The sequence below is a fragment of the Aplidium turbinatum genome, chromosome 6, assembly GCF_918807975.1.
Source record: "Aplidium turbinatum chromosome 6, kaAplTurb1.1, whole genome shotgun sequence".
NCBI lineage: Eukaryota > Metazoa > Chordata > Ascidiacea > Aplousobranchia > Polyclinidae > Aplidium > Aplidium turbinatum.
Genome location: NC_137477.1, coordinates 4788167 through 4804883, shown reverse-complemented (window position 1 = coordinate 4804883; position 16717 = coordinate 4788167). Strand labels below are relative to the sequence as shown.

The 16717-nt window shown below is 36.7% G+C and overlaps 1 protein-coding gene across 2 annotated transcripts; it reads right to left on the bottom strand.

The window, feature by feature from the left end:
* Positions 1-1844: 1844 nt before the first annotated feature.
* Positions 1845-12383, bottom strand: LOC145772826 (uncharacterized). 2 transcript variants are annotated; one of them, XM_082584708.1, is made up of 9 exons: positions 12290-12383; positions 11638-11804; positions 10748-10829; positions 9537-9686; positions 7606-7730; positions 7223-7329; positions 5573-5640; positions 4824-4994; positions 1845-2887 (listed from the first exon to the last, which is right to left on the bottom strand). In XM_082584708.1, the coding sequence occupies exons 1-9, from the start codon at positions 12342-12344 to the stop codon at positions 2703-2705; spliced, it is 1110 nt and encodes a 369-aa protein (XP_082440834.1). In that variant the 5' UTR covers positions 12345-12383; the 3' UTR covers positions 1845-2702. The 2 variants fall into 2 exon arrangements, with proteins under 2 accessions (XP_082440834.1, XP_082440835.1); XM_082584709.1 differs by lacking the exon at positions 1845-2887 and having other exon boundaries at positions 4857-5038.
* Between the last annotated feature and the right edge of the window lie 4334 nt (positions 12384-16717).

Here is a 16717-nt window from a genome sequence, read left to right as displayed (position 1 = left end):
CATAGGCACACAAGTCCGAGGGGCACAGGAGCAGTTGCTCCCTTCCCTGTTCCCAAAAAGCGTCGTAAATTTGTAACTGGATGTAAAATTATTTGAAAATCATCAAGTATAGAGATACTTGACAATATAAACAGAAGCAAAATAAAAAGCGGTTTGCAAGGAAAAAAGAGAGAAAGAGAGTGAGTGATTGAGAGAAACTTTCGTTTTGTTTGTTGTTAGAATAGTATCGAATATGAAATCAATACATAAAAAATAAAACTAAAAAAAAAAATGAATTCCACAACAGATAGAAAGCAGTGAAAGAATACATCAGTTATCGAGTCAGTTACTTTCCGTGTCCTTAATGTAACAAATGTCAAGCATCGGCAAACTATGTTTAAACTAAACTACCTACTTAGTGCTTATCACGACTATAGTTGCTCTAACCAGTCTCTTTCACTGCGCGCAACACGATTAAAGTTGTTTTCACTCTCGAAGAATCTGATTTCGCTCTATACTCTTCTCCTTTATTTGGACGGCGCTATGAAGAAACCGAGGACGATTGCTAGCGATTTTCTTGGCCCCCACTAAGCGATTTCGTGTTTGAATGAATTATGTCGTTAGAACAAAAACTTGTTTATAAAAAGCAGATCTTTTTGTTTTTGTCGCACTCAAGCTTACACCCGGCAGTTGAAGATTCAGATTAAGTGTACAGAAAGGCAAGGAAGCAAATCTTCATGTTCATCTTCAGGCATGCCTTTGAGTGCCCTGTGAAAGAAACAGCCGCATGCTCTTGAGGAGTGTCGATCCAGCTCCTTTAAACTTCAAGACAAGGCTCTCACTTCTTGGCCATGTAACCGATACTTATTGTCATAGTGTGGGAAGTAGCAACTTTATAACTATTTTAACTAAAAAATATTGAGAATTTAGCAAACTATTATAGTAACTGTCTCCGCCGCCAGTGTAGCCAAATCGTTTGACAGCCGCTGGCTTCGATCAGTCTTTCAACAAGGTTGATAGGATTTCCATTCTGTTTTGTCCTTTGCGATGTTTTGCAATCGATGGAGATGTGATTTGCTGAGCAGGGATCCCAGGCCAGCTTTTCTGATGTCAGATCTCAGCAGTTGTAATAAGTTGGTACGGTGACGTCCGGTTCGGCCTTGGTACTTTTTGCTGCCAATTATCGCAAATTCAAGGACTTTCTGGGGAGGTGAGTCCTGGTGAAGTCTCAGATGATGTCCAAACATGTTCCATCTCATGGTGGAAATCTTGCAAGATAATGGTTCACTGTTGCATATTTTGTAAAGGTTTTTGTTCGAGATAAGACTGTTTGGCCAAGTATGACCATTGACCAGTTATGACACGTAAATGTCTTCGATGACAGGCATCCAATTTTTCAAGACTTGCTTTGGTAACAGACCAGCTATTGCAGTTGTAGATCATAATTGTGATGCAGCACGCGCTGTACAATCGCTGTACAATTTAGCGAACTAAGATTGGCTAAAGTAGAATACACCTGTTTGAAGACCAACTAAGCGCTCTGGAATTTATAGCTTATCATTATCAGAAACTGAGCGCGCTGATTTAAAATTACCGGACAAGCCTTCAACTATTTCTCATGCAAAAAAATTCTTCTTGCTCATATGACATAGTTTAATTTGAAAATGCTATGAGGCGTTTAATCGCCTCACATAATCATATTTAATCGTCTTTTCATACACAAATCACGTTCACATGTTGAAATCAGAGCTCAGAGAGGTTTGAGCTAGTCGATCAAACGTGGCGCAAAATGGTCCATCGGCGCACATTTTAGCCTACATAGGCTACAACCTAAAAGAAAACTAGGCTACTATTAGCAGGTTGGTTTATTTGTTCCGTTTATCTTCTTCTTTTTCAACTGCGCCGCCACGCAGAGATGCATAATAATAAAACTGTAAATTGCGCTAAAATAGCTTTGCGTGCCTGGGGGAATGTAACTTTAACTTATTTGCATATTTCCTGCATTGTAAAGTCGGGCTTGGTTATAAAACGCGTCACGCTCATAAAGATGTAGACTTTTAAATATTTTTTCGCTGTTTCAGTGCATCGTAAGGTTTCAAAACAAACAAGCAAGCCCAGTTATTACTAAAATTGCCTAGAGATTAACAAAATTGGAAAAGAAGTTCTTAAAAATGGACAGGAAATGTTTGAACACAACAACGGTTGCCGACTTGTAATTGTGTGGAAGCATGGTGTAGGATCACTGCATAGGAGCATTTGATCTTTGTGATTAGAATCTTTAAATTACATTTCTAAAATTGAAAAAACAAGTCTTTTGCTATAAACTTCGGTTCGAAATGAAAAGCAATTCTTTATTAAAAAATTTACTTCTGAACAAAATCAAAACAAGGAAATTTTGTAATGAAACGATAGTTAAATTTCGTTTCGTTCCGAAACACTTTTGCAATAGTATTGTTTTCAAACCACCAGGCTTAGCTTCATTTGTGAAGTTTCGAACAGCATGCGACGTGTGCTTTGAGTTTTATGGCATTTTCTACTTTCTGATCTTTTTGTGCATTTTGCTTTCGGACTCGTGGAAAAGCAAAATTGTTACAATGTAGAAACGAAACAGTACAAGGAACATAACTCGATACAAACCAAAATTAAAACCAAAAAATGCTAGTTAAAATAAAAAACGAAATAAGACAACACAAGTGTGGCAGAGTTTAATTTCTCACCTTACATTACAAACAATCATTCCGGTTAGAGATATCTGAAAAACATGGCTGTGAAAAACTGTTATTTTTTGAATGAATGCAAGTAAAATTTTGAAGCTTTGTAAAAATCCGTCTCTTTTCCATTTGCGCTTCTCGCTTGAATGCATTCGCGCTGATACGTCTACTTTCCCGAGCGTATTCTAGCACTCCATCTGAAATAAAAACAGTGACAATTAGCCTATATTTGTTGTTGCAATTCTGTCATGTTCTCCTTATGATGATGATGTCAAAGAGCAGCTACTTTTTGTGGTAGGAAAAGTAAGGCGGTAAATAACTGAGTAAAATACTTTTACCATAACCTATGGACCCACACTTGTTTGGATTTATAAGTTTCTCCTTGCTATTGCCCTCTATGTTTCGTCAGCAATTGGGATAGATACAATATATAGGATTAGATACAGTCTGTTTCCAGTGTGCCCATTTCAATAATGGTACCTTCCCTTCAAACAAAACCTCTAGTTGATTATATCCTTGGTGTACCACATCGAGAGTAGGTTATGAACTCCAAACTCTTCCTTTAAAATGTGTATGATGTCACAGCAAATAAATAATTAATAATAATGTTTATCATAGTTGTTTGATTAAATTGTTATGACGCCATGCTTGCTGCAAAAAAGATTTTGGAATTTTGAACTCCCTTATTAACCCATTCGTTTGCGGCCTAACATTAAAACACCATTGAAAATTATTCCAAGAGAAATTTTGACTGTTTTATACAAAGGTCAGGTCATGACAATATGCTGAAGCTTGGTTGAAAACGTGTTGGGCAGGTTGCCTGACGTGGGCCTTAGCAATCCGTCATATTATGCTTGCAAGCCAGCTGTCAGATATCCGAGTGCACTGTAGTGAAGCCAGAATTAAAAAAAACAGTAATCCGAAGAACTGGTAAAATAAGAAAACCCCAATGTATTTTTTCGAGTTATAAATCCAATCTAGAAATTTTACAAGAAGCCAATTGGCAAAACACATATTTTTCATTCACACGACACAAAGGCCATGCTTTATTGGTTTAAGCTAAGAATTGTTGAAATCGCTGCCAATTCAGCCACTTGTTTCACAGCTGGGGCCGCACGATACGCAGAATCCACTTCAATCTGCTTCATACGTTTCAAAAACAAATATTGAAACATATTTCAATTCATTTGGCATAGTACACAAGTGCATGCTTATAAAGGAATAGTCTTCTTAATTAATTTATGTCCAAAAATGGAAGAAAATTTCGATGTCACAATAATTTAGCTGCAAACAACAACCCGTTTGTTCTAGTGTTATCCGGTTTGGATCGGTTTCACACTTTGTTTTCTTCTTATTCTTCAGATCAATCGTGGCTGTTGAGAAACTGGAATTATGAGTTAGGAGTCAGGGCAACAAGCAGTCAAAATCCGAAAAGTTTGAGTTTGTTAATATGGCCGTGCATTATATTTTTTTAAGCATCCGCACTTATGCGGGTGATGATGGCAAACTCTCGGGCACGCAACCCATGAAAGTCTAATTTCATTTAGCAACGGCATAACTAAATGTTCGTGCTTGGGTGGGAACGTGACAAAAGGCGGAGTACTTGCATTGCTGACGCAACATACAAGTAAAACAGATGCCCAATTATTTTCAGTTTTTTGCCTGCAGGAATGCAATTTAATCCACCTCTCCTCCATCTACTGTCTGCCACGCCCCGGGCAGCCAGTGGGACAGACGATGCCTGGGTTTTTGTTTTTGTTAAAGTTACTAAAAACAAGGTAAATATTTCGGTGACGTTTCTAAATATCAATTAGTCGTGTCTTTGTTTCTCTCATAAGAGTGTAACACAGTAACGTGAAAAAACAGATAATTTCTTGGAGACTAGAAACATTATTTGCGCAGCAAGTAGACTTTCGAAATAGCGCTCATCAAATTTCACATGTTCAAAAATAAAATTTCAAACTCGTGAAAAAAATGTTTCCAATCGAATAAAAAAAAATTGAACCTTAAAAAATTTAATAAAAAGTTATCTAACTCCAAACAAGTTGTCAAAAAAGTATTATTTGAATATAAATCATGTAAAATTATGTGTCACATTGTGCCACGTTTTTAATATAAAACCACTAAACCAACCTTTAATTAATGTTAATGTTCGTGTGTATATATCTCTCATCTCAGTCAAAGTACGTATTTCCATTTCATTTGATTTGAAAGATGTGATTGTCGAAGCTGGGCAGATGTTTGTCTTATCGACTTGTGGTTTTACGTCATCTTTTTTTCGTTCTGATCCCGCTATTTGGTTGCCTTGAAAGTTTGGCAAAGATGAAAAAACTTATTTCTTTCTGATCCTGAAAATGAAGCTTGTTTGGAAACTTAAAACCAAGAAACAACATTAAACAGGATAACAACACAAAATATTCACGCAATTGTCTGCTATGGCACAAACCAAACCTTTCAGAGTAATCACTGCTAAATCTGGCATCATGTTTGAAAAATACAACTGTATTTGATTTTTAGTGCTAAAGTTTACTATTAAACTGCATCTGTATTTAAAAAAAGATTTTTTGCAATGGGCGCTTTTGGTATATTGAAAATATTTAACTAAAATCACAAAATTTAAGCTTATTTACAACAATAGAAATAAAGTAGCTAAAGTAAACACTAAAAAGTGTTACTTTACTTGTAAAAATTACCCACGTCAAAGTTGGTTAATTGGAAGGAATAAAACATTAGTAACGATAAAAATCCTTGCCAGTAATTTTAATATTTTTTTGCCTATTAACAAAGTACTAATGTTCCAAGTCTTTTGGATGGAAGACATCATTACATAAAAAAAGTCTTTCTGGTAGATCAATTCATCGTCTTGTTTAGATGCTGTTTACCTTTTTTTCCCTCTTTTGCATTGATCCTGTCAATTCCAATGTCGTCTTCATTTTCATCCAAGATTAATCTGAAAAAGATCGATTTTGATTTGAGCAGAACTCGAGCAATCCATTGATGAACTTGCCCAAACCAACATGATAGGTCATTAAATTAATTAAACTTTAACTTTGTTCATTTGTTCACACCTGCGTCATGCTTATTTAGGCAGCCACAAGAATCAAATTATTTTAATCTGGGCAATCCGTTGATACAATTTCAGTATTTCACAAACCAACATGATACCGTTGCCCTTTTTGTTTACCATGACAGACCCCATACTGTATTATGCAATTTAGGCAGCTATGGAATAGCCTAAATATAATCTGACAAACTAAGCCATGTGTTTATTTATCGTTAGTATTCTGCAACCATGGCTACCCAGACTGGAGATACGGCCTGGTTTGCCATATTTTGCAGAATTTTTCTCATTTTGCCGGCTTTGATGACTATCTGAATGAATTGTTTTAAGAAATATATTTTAACATTTTCTGTACTGTCTTCTCCAGGTGAAAAAACAGATTTTAACATAATCAAGCGTTGAAAAACAGACAATGTAATTTCAAAAATTTCAGTCATAGACCTACAGATAATCGCTTTTTAAAAGTCTGATTGAGCGTTTTTCATCTTATTTTTTCGCATTTTCTACTGCTTCCTCAAGGCAACAAAAAGCTTTTATATCATTACAAGTCGACAAAAAGTAAAAGATATTACAAAATTTCAGTCAGACACCAGCGGTAGCGGTTGTCAAAATCTGGAAAGTGCGACAAATTAAGCCGCATATCCAGGTGGCCATGCCACAACATCCCAGATACAAAATTATACACGAGCCTTTTTGTAACTGCCCACAATGGTACCGTGCTACTAGATAAGCTGAAAAAACATCGGCCGCAATTGCTTCTACTTCATCTGCAGCTGAAAAATTATTTTCTTGTTTCAGAAGATTGAAAACTTATATTCAATCCTTTACAAAACAGGAGCATTTATTTCAAACGTTATCAATTCTGAAAGATCTTGCAAACAAAATTGATATCAGCTATGGCATGTCAGAGAATAGCCTAATTAAATTTATTCTATTGCATCTCCAAGTAAGCTTTTAACAAAGTTCTTAAAAGGCCACTGCATAAAGTACAAATTAACAAAAAAAGATAGAGTTTTCATTTCCCGGGACACAGGAGCAGTTATAGGCCTACTACGTATATTTCATGCTTAGTAAATTGCTATTTCAATTGATATAATGTGTTGGTAAGTGTCGTAAATTTCAATAAAATTAGCAAGATTCAGAAATTTTTTTGTTTTGCCTATTACCTTCCGAAATATTTTGGTTTCGTGTGGTTTAAATAAAACCGAGTGGGAGAGTTTTGCATTAAATGAAACGACGTAACAAAGTCAACCTATTTGTAATAATGGTGTTTATTTTGAAAACAAGTGCATGGTATGACCTGCTGACCATAGATGATTCTCACGTTCTTGTCAATAAATAATGATAAGGGTGTACACAAAGAAGATGACGTTGATACGTGACTTCATCGATGACGTAGCCTATATGTGGATCAGAAAAGTTAAGGATTGATTAAAAATTATACTTATGCAGCTGTTTTCAACAATGTTACCTTGTGTTGGGAGAAATATATTGTTGGCTCTCTAGCTCCACCTGACGCGTTTGTGGCAATTGCTTACGTTCCGGTAAGGACTGGCTGACAGCTTCATTTAAAGGGGTCTACAAAAAAAAGTAAATTCAAAATTGCAATTATCGCATATAGTCTATACTTTATCATTAGAGGCTACTGGGTCTAGAGTTCAATTGAATAAATTGTAACATATTTTAGCCAATAGGAATAACAGGTGGAACTTTCTCCACTTTTAAAAATGCCATGAAAGTCAGGACTTTTAAAGATAGTTAGAAAAAATAAAGTCGCTATTTAGGTTTGAGGTGTATAAAAACACAAATAAATCCACAAGTTAATACTAACAAACTACTTAAGTTACAAATTACCCCAGTATTGTTATGCTTCAATGTATCCTTCTGTGTTGGAATATAAATTAAGTTTTTTCTTTTGCCGACAAGGCTTTCGTCTTTATCATGCAGCATCTGCGAATGAGACATTGCATGGCTTTGACCTGAACATCACCGCACGTTTTAACGATTTTGCTGAAAATTTGTCTTGAAGTTCTTGTTACTTGATTGTGAAAATCTTTATCCCAGGATAGAAAAAGCTTCTTTGCAAGCTTAATCCTTGAAGTTGTGCATAGGCTACTTATAGAGGCTTTGGACCAATGACAAAGGGTCGGTTGCGATTGACAGAGTACAGTTTTCGCTACGGTACGTAAAGTGTTGTTGGAAATAAATTATTCTATCCATTAAATGTAATTGCTGACTGGAGAGCTATCTATTTAAGTGTGCACACCAGAAAAGTTGAACTATGGTTTCTTGATCTTAGATTGTTCGTTTACAAAGTTGGGCACTTAATCGACTGCCTTATAGAAGGGATCAAAACTGAACAAGTTTATAGGCCTACCGTCAGGGAATTTTTCTTTATAGCCTATGTGATGTATCATTCCACTACATTTATTCTTTGTACAAAAATGTGACAGTGCTAAGACTTAAAAAACGTATTTTCAACAGACATTAATATTATGAAACAAAAATGTGGGGCATCATTGCAAAAATGTTTTGGTAAGTTTGCTAAGTGATTGTTTGAAGCATGACACAAGATGCTTTAAGTGGGAACACAACAGAAGACAAAACGAAAGAGAAAAAAGGAAGCCATAAGATCACGATTTGAAAGCCGCTTGTCATGACACTGTATCACATTTTGTCATAGCTTGCTGACTTTATGCGTCAGGAAGTATGTCTCGCACTCTTGAACATTGATTAGGCTGCATATTAGTAGAAGAACGAAGTTTTGGAAGAATATTATGCTAGCTATAATGAGTCAGAAGGAAATACAGTATGTCTATGAATCCAGTGGCGGCTCGTGCCATGGGGCTGCATGGCTGCAGCCCCACCTGAAAAAAAGAGAAGAGGGAAAATATGTGTTCCTTTGTGTTTGTCCGACCCGGTTAATTTTTTCACTTAAGAATTGCGGATCGAAAATTAAAATATTAGAAGTTTTGTTTGGCAACACCGCTATTGAGCAAACTGCTCTGCAGCCCGAGATTCTGGATTTCAAGCGCTCTGATTGGCTAAAAGTTATCCTTGAAGTTCCACCTCCTCTGGTATTTTATAGCAATTTTTGAATATGTTGGGGCTGCATGGATAACAGCCCCACCTAACCGAATTACTTTACAGACTTTTTAAAGTTAGTTTTTATTTCGCGATGAGCCATGAATGTAGAAGTGCTAGCTGTAGAGTTAGGGTATTCAACAGGTTATAGCCTATAGGAAGTGCTAGTCCAGCCTAGGGCATCTCAAAATCACTTGAACCTTGTAGCCTATGCAACGGCTAGGCTAGTCAAGACTAAGCTCAATAGGCTACTAGTAAAGTATGTCTCCAAAGCAATTGCCTACTGTTAGTTTTTTTTTTAAATTATAGCTTAGGAATACATCAACTTTTTAATAAAGTTTGAATGCATTTTTTCAAAATTTGGGGTAAAAACATGCTCAGAACGCTCCAAATTTAATGCAATTTTTCAAATTTTTTTGTTCGCCTCGGCAAACTCAGCGACGGGCTTCGCCCTCCGGACTACTTATTGCAGCCCCACTGTTCACAAACACCACCAGCCGCCACTGTATGAATCAATGTGAGTTTGATATCACGCTGGATAACTCCACAGACTTGTGCAACGACGTTTTATTTCATTAAAAATAGACAGAATTATTTCTTTCTTGAAAGCTAAAAAGACGAGACGGTTATTATTTCAAATTTACCAAACAATTGAAAACATCTAAATGTGTTAATACGTTAATACTAATACAACAATGTACCTTGAGCTACAGCAAGCTGGTGTAACAAAAGTCTTTTATCTCTTCTGGTGCTTTGTCTTAAAGTCTCAAGTTCATGGGATAATTCTTCAATCTTTCTCCCTCTCTCTTCGCATAAACTCCTCAAGCGTGCCCAGTCTTTAGCATCACTCTCTGGAAAAGTAGAGCTTGCAGTCAAAATTGAAGTTCAGTGGGTTTTCACTGTTTTGTACTAATCTAATTGTAAAATTAATTTTGAAATCTTATTATGGTAGTGAAGATGCGCTTGAAATTACTTTTAGCTATATCTATTTACTTAACGATACAACGTATCTATGGGTAGGGGCAGTAGCGTTGGCAGGAGTGTCTGGGAGGATACTTTTGAACCTAAGACCGGAATAATTGTAAGGGCCCGGTACATCTTTAAGAAGCCCGGAAACATAAAAGTAACCACAGCGTATATTAGTAAAGCCTTCTACGTTTAACTGAAACAGTATTACTGTGACCCTTACGACAGGTGGAACTGCCTGCACTGAGAAGTGCACTTGCTTAAGATCAGGAGAAAGAGTTTCTCTCGTTGGACACCGTAGCCGAGGATTTATCTTTTTACCGCCTCTGGGTGCCCTGTTAGTTGCGGTCTCTGGTTGTTGCCATTCACTTCACAAACGTGAATTACCGGGACTCACTACGAGGACGTTGGCAATATGAAACGCTTCCCTAAATATGCTTCTCCCGTTTGGTGCCACAGCGTACACACTAGCAAAATTGACACTGCCCCCAATGCCACCGTGAGAATAATCAGCGGTTGCCTGCTTCCAACTCCCACTGACGTTCTGCCGGTACTGTGAGGCATTGCCCGTATGGGGCCAATTGTCCGTATTGGGCCCAAAATATCCTCTCAACGACCCTGGGTAGCCTACTCGCCAGCACGAAAAAAATAATATCTCGAAAGCTGGAGTAAATTTAAAACACCAAGTGCACGTGCAGAAGAAGCTCCAAGAGATCCCACAACGACTCTCACTTTCTGTCCAACGGTATTACAACCTATTGCTGCATTAATAGATGGTCTAATTGAGTCTTGCATGTGTCTGTGTCATACGTTCTTGCAGACTACGTATGTTGTATGAGAGCAGGCCTATATTGTAGAACCAGTTGGGAGAAATTTAACATTAACAACTGTTTACTACGCAAATTAGCGTTGGATTAACGTTAAAAAAAACAGGATTTTGTCTTACCTAACGTTGCTTGACAAGATGCATCAATATGCTGTGTGGTGTTGCCATTGACGGTATCGCTCATAGCGCTTGCATTGTTCCCCTGCGAAATGTAACAATTACCATCGCCATCAAGCCAAGCCAGAGAAAGTGTCACAGATGAAATGATTGCGTTAATTATCATAAATCATGTTCGCAGCCGCAGTTTTTGTTATCACTACATGCTAAATTAGGACTTTTCAAACGTTTTTATTGGGCGGCCCAATTCAGAAAACAATTTTCCCTGCAACTCCTTGGTGAGCAGTTTACAATGTACTAGGCCACCCTATGTAGATCCACTTTTGATTTGTTTGGCTACTCCAAAATTACGATTTCGTTTAGGGTCGCGACCTATACTTGGAGAAGCCCTGTGCTAAATGTATCAGATTCTAGCTGTTATAGGCCTATCTGGATTACTATTGCTGTAGGCTACTAGTTAAATGTTATATTTATCCAGTTATGAAAAAAACAAATGGCAACACCATTCACCTAATACTTTTCTCCCCATGTTTTTATTTTGAATGTCGTAAATGGAATTTGATAATTTTTCATTGATGAAATATTTAGCATTGTCAGAAAAAGCCGTTTCGGACGATTATTTCTAAATTTTGTCAAGTTTGCCGTTTTAGGCCTACGATGGTTTCCAAACATAGGCTATATATTTGGTAATGATTTTGACAGTTTCCAAATACGAAGTGAACCTTTGGACCTGGATCTCACGACATATGTTGTCAAACCTATCCATCAGGTAGCACTAAATATAATGATATTTTACCGCTGTTCTTTTGCACAAGGGCATACTTGAATTGTGATTTTTGAAACTTGCATTGACAAGTTTACGATAATTTTCACTCTGCAGTGAACTAACTTACCAATTTATTATTTTCTAAATGCAGGTTTATATCTTCTTTTGTGCCATTATGGTTACATGCAAGACTATCATTTGTTTGAGTAATGTGATCACAGTCTTGTAGCTCTTTCAAATCTTTTGCAAATATTTTCCCCTTTGGATCTTCGGAAGAGCTGAATAAAAGCAGTTCTTGCAGCTGAAACATATTATAGCCTTTGATGAGAAAAAGGATTAATATGCAATTTTATACATGAATGAGATAAAGAAAAAAATTGGTTTCAATATAATTTAAACTCTAACCAGAAAAAATTAAGTTTCAACAAACGTAGCCTATAAGAAAAGAAAAAAGAAAACAGTTAGCAGGCACCACTAAGTTTAAGATTTAAATTTGCATTGTTTTAAGATTTTTTTTGCTTTTACAGGCAAAACTATTGTTAGCATCAACAGTTTCCTGATCAGGTTTTATAACACGTTAATAACTTTTCTGTAATGCAATGGCTCCTATTAAAAAATTTAAAATCCCGAGCACATTTATTTGCTAATGTTGGTTAGTAGGCTACTGCAGTTTTGACTTAGAGTAGGCCTCTATACGAATGTAATTTGTCATTAAACTGATTTTTTCTACAATTCAAAAGAGCAAACGAAATGTGTTAGACTACTATAAAAATTAACACTTACAATACTTAAACCCAGTTTGATTTCATTCACTTCTCTTATGTGATCTCCCATATTGCTACAGTTTATTGCAAAACATACAAATATATTTCTCTCACAACTTCTATAACTCAGTGATAATAACAGTGTCGTTTTAAAAAACAAAAAAAAAACAAGCCACAATTAAAAATGTCTGGGTTTCAGAATACGCGTTTTGTGTTTAGTTTGAAAGGTCTATTTTAGGCTTTTTTTCTGGCAATAGTTGCCATGTTCATCTGATGAATGGAAAAGTAGCCTACAAGCAGAAACTTATTTTTGCTTTCGCATTTATCAGATAAGCTTTGCAACTAGCACTAGAAAAGATAAGTAAATAATCCTGATGAACACCCAAACTTTTCAGACTTGTTTTTATGATAGGCTACTGTTGGCTACATCTTGCCCTTAAAAACTTGTCTTTACCAATTTCACCAAGTAAACTAGCGTTTTTTGGCTATGACAAGCCAAGCTGGCATTGTTTACTCTGTTCAATTATGATGAAAACGCGTAGACAACTCTATTCACAAAAAAGAGAAAGGGTTTAAATTGCCCGTAGTGTTGTTGTATCAAGGGCAATTGAAATTATTGATCCTTTTATACTACAATGACCAAGCCTTGTAAGCACAAATACAAACTATTGTTACAAATAAAAAGCGGTCGGGCGTTTCAGCTGCAACTCTATTGAATTAAAAAAAAAACTTCTTACCTTTCAAAGGTGACCGCAATTTACCAAACTGTAGCCTAGCTAATTGTTGCCTTTATCTTGACGGAACTGGTTTGACTTATGAGCAATCCTGCTCTGTGTTTAAAAATCTCGTCTTTGAGTTGAAAGGAGTGCGTTCGTCACCCTTTCGGATTGTATCAAAGACTTTATAAAAATAAAACTGCATCTCGTTCTTTCTCAAAATTATGCCAACCGCCCTCCTCCCCAAAAAGGCTACCATGAGGCCGGAAAATTAGTTTAAAGGTCCAATCACTTTTAATCTGTTTCACGCTTGGTGGCTATGTGACAATTTCGCCTCGATAGCTCAGTTGGTGAGCACGTTAGGCCTACTTTGTGGACGAAGAAGCTTCAAGATCAAGAAGCGCTGGTTGGCAACGCAAGTTGAGAACTGCTATTCATTCAAAGGCATCTAACGGATGGAATAATTCCCCGGCAACACTTCAACAATCTGTCAATCTCGGTGACCGGGCCGCGAAATTTTTTTCCCACGAACTTTCTGTCTTATTTGCATATTTCTGTAAGTGTAGCCATTACCGGTTACCAGTGGCGTAGCTAGGGAGGCGGAGGGGCGGACCACTCCGGGCGGCACGTCTGGGAGCGGCACTTTCAGACAGGACGTTTTTTTTCTTTTTGTTGATAATGCAAAAGTACACGAAAAATAAAAGCAAACAGAATGGCAACGTTCAAAACATAGAATAATTCCACGTTAAGTCAGTTAAGAAAATGAAATTATCTATTGCAAATGTCTTGAAACTATTGTTACTGATGCCATGCTCCACTGGATTTCACTTTTGGCCACATAAACCGGCCTTGTATCCTGAATTATATATTTTAAATACAGGGAGAGGGGGAGTACAACACTATGTTTATTAACTGTTGCAATAAATAACTTTGCTACCGTCACTAGAATGTGGCTGTTAGATCGCGAAAAGTGAAAACATTGCGCAATGCGCAGTAGCATGGCTAAAGTCTACTTATAGATGATTTTGCTGCATTTGCAACCTTGTAATTTGTCCGCTTGCTCATTTGTATTTGTTTTACAGTTGATAGGATTAGGAATAAGCTTCTATAATAGTATGATTCTATCCATATTTTATTTTAAAGTAGGCTATTGAAAGCAGGCTATATAAAAATTGATGGAAAAATTATTAAACTTACGTTGCGAATAAATAAAGTTTAATGAGCAAAAGAAGAAAACGTCTATATCATTACATTGGTAAGCAACTATTTACAGGGCCGAATTTAGCTGATGGGGAGCCCGGGGCACTTTTAGATCGGGGAGCCCGTGCAAAAACCACCTCTACGTCTGCATTAGCATTAATCCAGCACTGCATAGCATTTTAAGAAAACTTCAAAGGCTGAAAGAAAAAAAAAAACAAAACACAAAACCATATTTTTTCCATGTAGGGGGCTCTTCAAAAGGGGGGCCTGGGAAACCTGCACCCTCTGCTGCCACCTAAATCCGGGCCTGACTATTCATATTACACTATATTACACAGTCCAGTAGAAATGAATGAATATTTCTGCCGTTATGTTTTTAATACGTTACAAAATTCCTACTAGCCTTTATTAAGCAGAGGCGGAAACATGCTCTTCAAATTTGGGTAGCCTTGTAAAAGGTTACAAATTGATTATTTTAATTCTGCAGCAGTTTTTGTGCTTTTGCATTCAGTACCTTTTGCTATATTACTAAATTATAATGGTAGCCTACGTTCGTCTGACTTTACACCGCAAATTAAAAAAGCACGTTGCGTAGGCTATTGCAGTGCTGATAAAAAAAAACGCATTTCATTTTCACATGCTTTTTCTTGAAGGGGCGGCAAAATCTGAATCCGCCCCGGGCGGCACATTCCCTAGCTACGCCACTGCTGGTTACCGCGCGGCGCGTAACTGTTTTTTACCGATTTTCGCCCTCACAGCCGCCAATTTTCAGCCGATACTCACGCTCCAGATCGATACAATGAACCTGAACAAAAACGTAGCCTGGAGACACACCTAGCCTATTTAAGTTTAAAAAAGTTGAGAAAAGAAGTTGATTGTGGTCACTATCACTATAGGCTAGGCTAGTCTAAAAGTAAGATTTTCCGAATTGATTAAGAATTAACTCTAACCCATTAACCCTAACCTTACTTTTTTGAAAAGCCTTTGTGCACCGCAAAATTAATACAAAGAAAAAAAAGATGATTTCGATGGGCGTCGAACCGACGTCCTCACAAATATAAGGCAAAAGACGAAACCACTGAACCAAACACGTCAACGAAAACTGTTGCATTTACACGGTATAAATACAAACTCTATGCAAAGTAACAGAAAGCTCGAGGGAAAAAAATTTCGCGACCGGGCCTGCACCAGTGGATCAAAGGCTCTACAAGTAGCCTACGGCAGGGCTTCCCAAACTGGGGTCGCGTAACGAATTTCAGGGGTCGCAGAGAGTATACCAATTTTACATAAGGTAGTGCATATTATCCCATGGTACTTTTCAGGAGTTTATTTTATAACGCAGTTATTAAGCCTAGTTTGTGTGGCTTACAAAATTTGTTAGATGTTTGCCACAAGTATGCTGTTGAACATGAAATTACTTTCAATTCTAAAAAGTCATTTGGTATGTTATTTTCCCCAAAAAACTTTTATCTTTCACGTGCTCCTCTGCTACATCTCGGTAAATCTGAAATTGTGTTCACAGACTCTGTAAAATACCTGGGTGTATTTATTGAGAGTTCTCTCTCAGATGAAAATGATATTTCAAGGCAGGTACGCTCTCAGTACTGTGCTGCAAACAATGCAAAATCTCATTTCGCTAAATGCTCACCCTCTGTAAAAAACATTGTATGTCCTTTTACGCATCCCAGTTGTGGAACAAGTTTAGATCTTCTAGTACAAAACGATTACGTGTTGCTTACAATGATTCTTTTAGAATATTGCACAACTTGCCTCGTTATGTCAGTGCCCGTGAATATCAAGTAATGTATAATATAACAACGTTTGATGCTTTATTGAGAAAAAACATGTTTTCGTTTATCAACCGTTGCATTCACTCCTCCAATCGCTTTATATCAGACCTGATGTCATCTGATTGTTTTTATCGTTCTGAATACTTTCAATTCTTCCAACGCTCATTGTATATAAATTTGTGACAGTAGATAGCCCATTTAGTGAGCTTTTAAACCGACGGCATCCAAGGTGGCTCTCTGTGATCTTTGTGCATTTTCAGTTTGTGTATTATTTCGTTGTTTTTGTTTTGGATATGGACAACTTTGTTTGACGCAAATAAATAATAATAATAAAACTGATGTAACTATATGCTAATAACGTTGAAAAATGAAGTGGTGGTTTTTCCAACGGAAAAAAAAATCAATCTTGGTCCATCATTTCTGCAATGACATCTGACTTTCAAAATTATGCTAGCCTATTTGTGAGATTTGCTTGAAAAATGGAAAGAACTTAAGTTATCCATCTGAGGAAAAAACACCAATGTTTTTACATTGAAATCAAAAACTTGAAACGTTTGTTAAAAACCTAAAAATTTAAACATCTTGATTTAACTCCAGAAAGAAGAAGTTGAAAATGATTCATTTGAATTTTTTTCATCTACTGTAGAGTTTTTGACTAACAGTGATGTAGAACCAAATGTTTAAGCCTGTGGTTATCGACCACTTGTCAAATCTGTTGAAACAGTTTTAAAAGTATT